The sequence below is a fragment of the Cannabis sativa genome, chromosome 3, assembly GCF_029168945.1.
Source record: "Cannabis sativa cultivar Pink pepper isolate KNU-18-1 chromosome 3, ASM2916894v1, whole genome shotgun sequence".
NCBI classification, from domain to species: domain Eukaryota; kingdom Viridiplantae; phylum Streptophyta; class Magnoliopsida; order Rosales; family Cannabaceae; genus Cannabis; species Cannabis sativa.
Window position 1 is genome coordinate 54,476,401 of NC_083603.1, and position 3,803 is coordinate 54,480,203.

At 34.3% G+C, this 3,803-nt stretch overlaps 1 protein-coding gene across 1 annotated transcript; it reads right to left on the bottom strand.

Moving 5' to 3' along the window:
• Positions 1–619: 619 nt before the first annotated feature.
• LOC115709937 (28 kDa ribonucleoprotein, chloroplastic) lies at positions 620–3,160 on the bottom strand. The gene is made up of 4 exons (XM_030638202.2): positions 2,437–3,160; positions 2,245–2,346; positions 1,196–1,477; positions 620–1,012 (listed from the first exon to the last, which is right to left on the bottom strand). Exons 1-4 carry the CDS (start codon positions 2,932–2,934, stop codon positions 950–952), a joined length of 945 nt encoding a protein of 314 aa, XP_030494062.2. The 5' UTR covers positions 2,935–3,160; the 3' UTR covers positions 620–949.
• Positions 3,161–3,803: the final 643 nt, after the last annotated feature.

Genomic DNA, 3,803 nt, shown 5'->3' on the forward strand with positions numbered 1-3,803 from the left:
GAAAACTGCCATGTTACCTAACACCTTACAAATAACTATAAATTTTTTTACAATAGTTGTTGAATAAAATATGTGATATAAAGTATTTATGTAGTTTTAGGCAACTGGTGCTCTTTAGTATTTCTGAATAAGAAAATATAAGTTCAGTGATCTTAATATCTTATGGCATGGCTTTAAACTTAAATTATTAGTACATATACAAGCTACACTTACAACGACAATAATGTCAAGAAATAACAAAGAAAGGACAATAACATGTTAATAGAACAATTGAAACTACGACCATAAGGAAGAACTATAGAAGGGAAGACTACATTTTGAAGAAACGAGAGAAAATATAATTGCATACAATTGTTTTAGAAGCCATTTTTAACAAGGGCGACTATCGTTGATTGGAAAATGAACATAACCTGTACAACTTGAATAAGTTCACAAAAAGAACAGTAAAGAACTAGGAAGGAGTCATAAACTAGAGCTACGAAATTAAATGCTAAGGGCAAAAGATGCATTGCTTCCTTTGTTTTTGTTAGCCTTTTAAACAAATTATATTCCTTAGCACAGTAATGCTTTTCCTTTTCTATTCTTTTTCCACTAGAAAAGAAATGGCATAATAGTTTAATTTCTAAGGAAAATTACCCCAACTCGAATTATTTTTAAACTTGCTACTATCGCAACAAAAACAAAGAGGACGACATTTATGACCTTTGATAGATCCATCACTATTCCACTCCTTGACGAAAAGAATAGTGATACACATTACACATTGGCAGAGCATATGTGGAGTCAAATGGCTTAAATTATAGCAGGAGAAACATTAAAGCTTACTGATAAAATAGCTGCCAAAAAAAAGTTTTAAGACTACTCAAAAATCAAACCTAAGAAAAAGTGAATAAAAAAGGCATGAAAACCCAAAAAAAAAAAAAGTTTCTGAATTCATTTCAGCTCAAGTTCAAAATGAGCGCCTTGGTCTCTCCTCTGCAACATTTACCCTGATTGATCTACCAAGCACACTCTGCACAAGTAAACTCAAATTAGGCATTGTTACATGATATTTCATTTACTCTTATTCTCTTTTAAGTGATCATATTAGGCTAAATTGGCATCAAAATAAACAGAAGAGAGTTGTGGATTCTTAATGTCCATTCAGGTAAGTTATATCTTCACAAAATTCTAAAGGAAAATTTGTTTATTATACCTGTCCATCTAAAGCAGCAATAGCATCGTTCATTTCAGCTTCACTGGCCATTGTTACAAAGCCAAAACCACGTGAGCGGCCAGTTTCTCTGTCGAAAACTACCCGAGCGTCAACTACCTTACCGTGTTCACTGAAAATCTCATGTAGGCGAGCATTGTCAAAATCCCATGGAAGGTTTCCAACATAGATTCTGAAAGCAGGTTCAAATGCTCTTGGGGCACGCTCTGGGCGTGATCCTCTTGGAGATGCTTTATTTACAGTCAAGAGTCTTCCTTCCAAATTCTATACAAAGTTAACACAAAAAAAATCCAGACATAAGATATTTAAATGTTCCTTACTATAACAACAAACAAAAGTGTGAATCCATTTTATATGTTTCTCAAAATAAAATAATTTGGGGTTGGTATTGTCTTAGCCAGAAGGTAACACAAATAAGAGTAATGTGTCAAGCAAAAAAATTAAAAGCTTTAACTTGATTGCTTTGCTTTAGTAGTTAATGAACATTGCAATCATCTTATCTTGCAATGCTAGCAACACATACGATGCTTTGACAGATCATATAAAGTTCTGAACTAATGTACTAGCTTTAACAATTGCCTACCAAAACCAAAGCTAAATATAAACAAGAAGCTCATTTCCATACATTTCTTATTAACCTGTTACCTAAAAAAATTGGTTAACATATCAAGCATGTAAGATCATTGCCTTCATCAACTTCTTACTCCGTTGTTTGCATTTCAAATAATAATAATAATAAAAAAAAAGAGTAAATTGTGTCATAGATACCCAAAGTTAGTTTTGAATTTGTAAGCGGCATAAATTTTTTCAGTGGCATTTCAATTTGACTAAAGTCAATGTTCATGTGGAGTGTAGACAAATCTTTTCTACTCATAATCCACTTATCCCTCTCAATTTTCTGTTTTGTTTCTCTTCAGTTAGTTTATCCAATTATACTATTATTTTTATCTCTTCCTAAAAATCATTGAACAATATACATGAAACTCAAGTATCCAAGAGAAAAATACAAAAATCTTCCAAAAACAACTTACATATTGATTGAACATTTTAACAGCATTCTCAGCTTCTTCAACCGTACTCATCGTCACAAATCCAAACCCACGACTCTGATCAGTTTCCCTGTTGTAGATAACCTGTAACAAAGAACAGCAAAATTAAAAATTATTTTTTAAAAAAAAATGATAAGAATACCTTCCAAAACATTGAAATTAATGAAAATTCACCTCACAAATCTCCACAACTCCAGCTTTTTCAAAGAGCATAGCCAAGTTTTGACTATCGACATTGAAAGACAAATTCCCAACAAAAAGCTTGGCTTCCTCAGGGGGTTCAACAAAAGACTCTTCTTCCTCCCTCTCCTTAAAAACCCCAGCTTCCTCACCTCCATCGCTTTCAACTGAGGCGTCTTCTCCCTCCCAGTCCGAAACGCGCGCTTCAGTCTCGTCGGCGCTTAGTTCGTCAATAGTAGCTGTGGCGTTGTCTCCTTCTTGTTGAGCCCAATCAGAGGTCTGGGCTACGAATGTGACCAAGGAAGAGGATTGAGGCTTCTTCTTGATGGATAAGAGCGAAGAAGAAGAGCATGCGAAATGGAGCTTTGGGGGTTTGGAAGGGATAGAGAGAAATGGGTATGGAGTTTTAGTGGTGAAGAGGGATGGGAGAGAGAGACGACATGAGTCTGATAAAGCTAAGGTTTTGGAGAGAGATAGAGTTGCAGAATTCATGTCTAGAGAGAGAAGGGGTTTTAGAGTGGAGAGCAGAAGAAGAGAGTGAGGATAAGGAACGAAGAAGGAGAAGAATGAAAGATTGAGTGAGGGGTTTATTATAGGGAATGATAGTAGTACACTTAATGGGCTTATGTACACTGCTTCAATCTCATATAATGATAATGGGCCTCTACAACATTTCGGCCTTCCTCATTCTTCCATAAGCTTTTGTGGAAATTATGGCTTTCTGTTAATAAGTTAACAAAAATTATTGGAAATTTTTAGAATGGGCCAAGATGCAAAATTTAAGGGAAATTTACATATATACTGTTTTTGGACCAAAACTTTACAAAAATACTGGGACACGGCAAAAACAACTTTTTTACTGCCCCAGCCCATTTTCTTTACTTTTGTACTGCCCAAGCCCAACAACTTAACATTTATACTGTGAACAGTAAAACACACGGGAAAACGACCTGCTTCGTGTGTGGGGAGTCGCCGGAGTCGGACATCACCAAGAAAAAACCATTAAATCCGGCGAAAAGTTTTCGGTAAAAGGAAGCAAAATTGAAGAACAAGAACTACAGAACACTGTCCCCCAAAAATAACAGAGGTAAACACAACAAAACCCAAAAAATTATTTAATTCTTAAGAAACCAAAAAAAAAAAAAAACCCCAGATTTAGATCTGAAGTTTAAAAAAAAACAAAAACACAAATGTGATATTCTTTAATGTATTATGCAAAAAGATAAATGAGGGTTGTTCTATTGTTAATTTGACGTTTGTAACACAAAATGATTCGAAAAAAATAGTTGATAAATTAGTACAATTATTCATACAAAAAATTAGGGTTGTTCTAATGTTGTTTTGCGGTTAGTAATACAAAA

Excerpts from the sequence above, each read along its gene's own strand:
- LOC115709937 (XM_030638202.2), bottom strand. The coding sequence starts at position 2,934 with ATGAATTCTGCAACTCTATCTCTCTCCAAAACCTTAGCTTTATCAGAC. Across the intron at positions 2,347-2,436 it reads GAGTTGTGGAGATTTGTGAG|GTTATCTACAACAGGGAAAC; the intron begins GTGAATTTTCAT and ends TCTTTGTTACAG. Across the intron at positions 1,013-1,195 it reads TTGCTGCTTTAGATGGACAG|AGTGTGCTTGGTAGATCAAT; the intron begins GTATAATAAACA and ends TTACTTGTGCAG.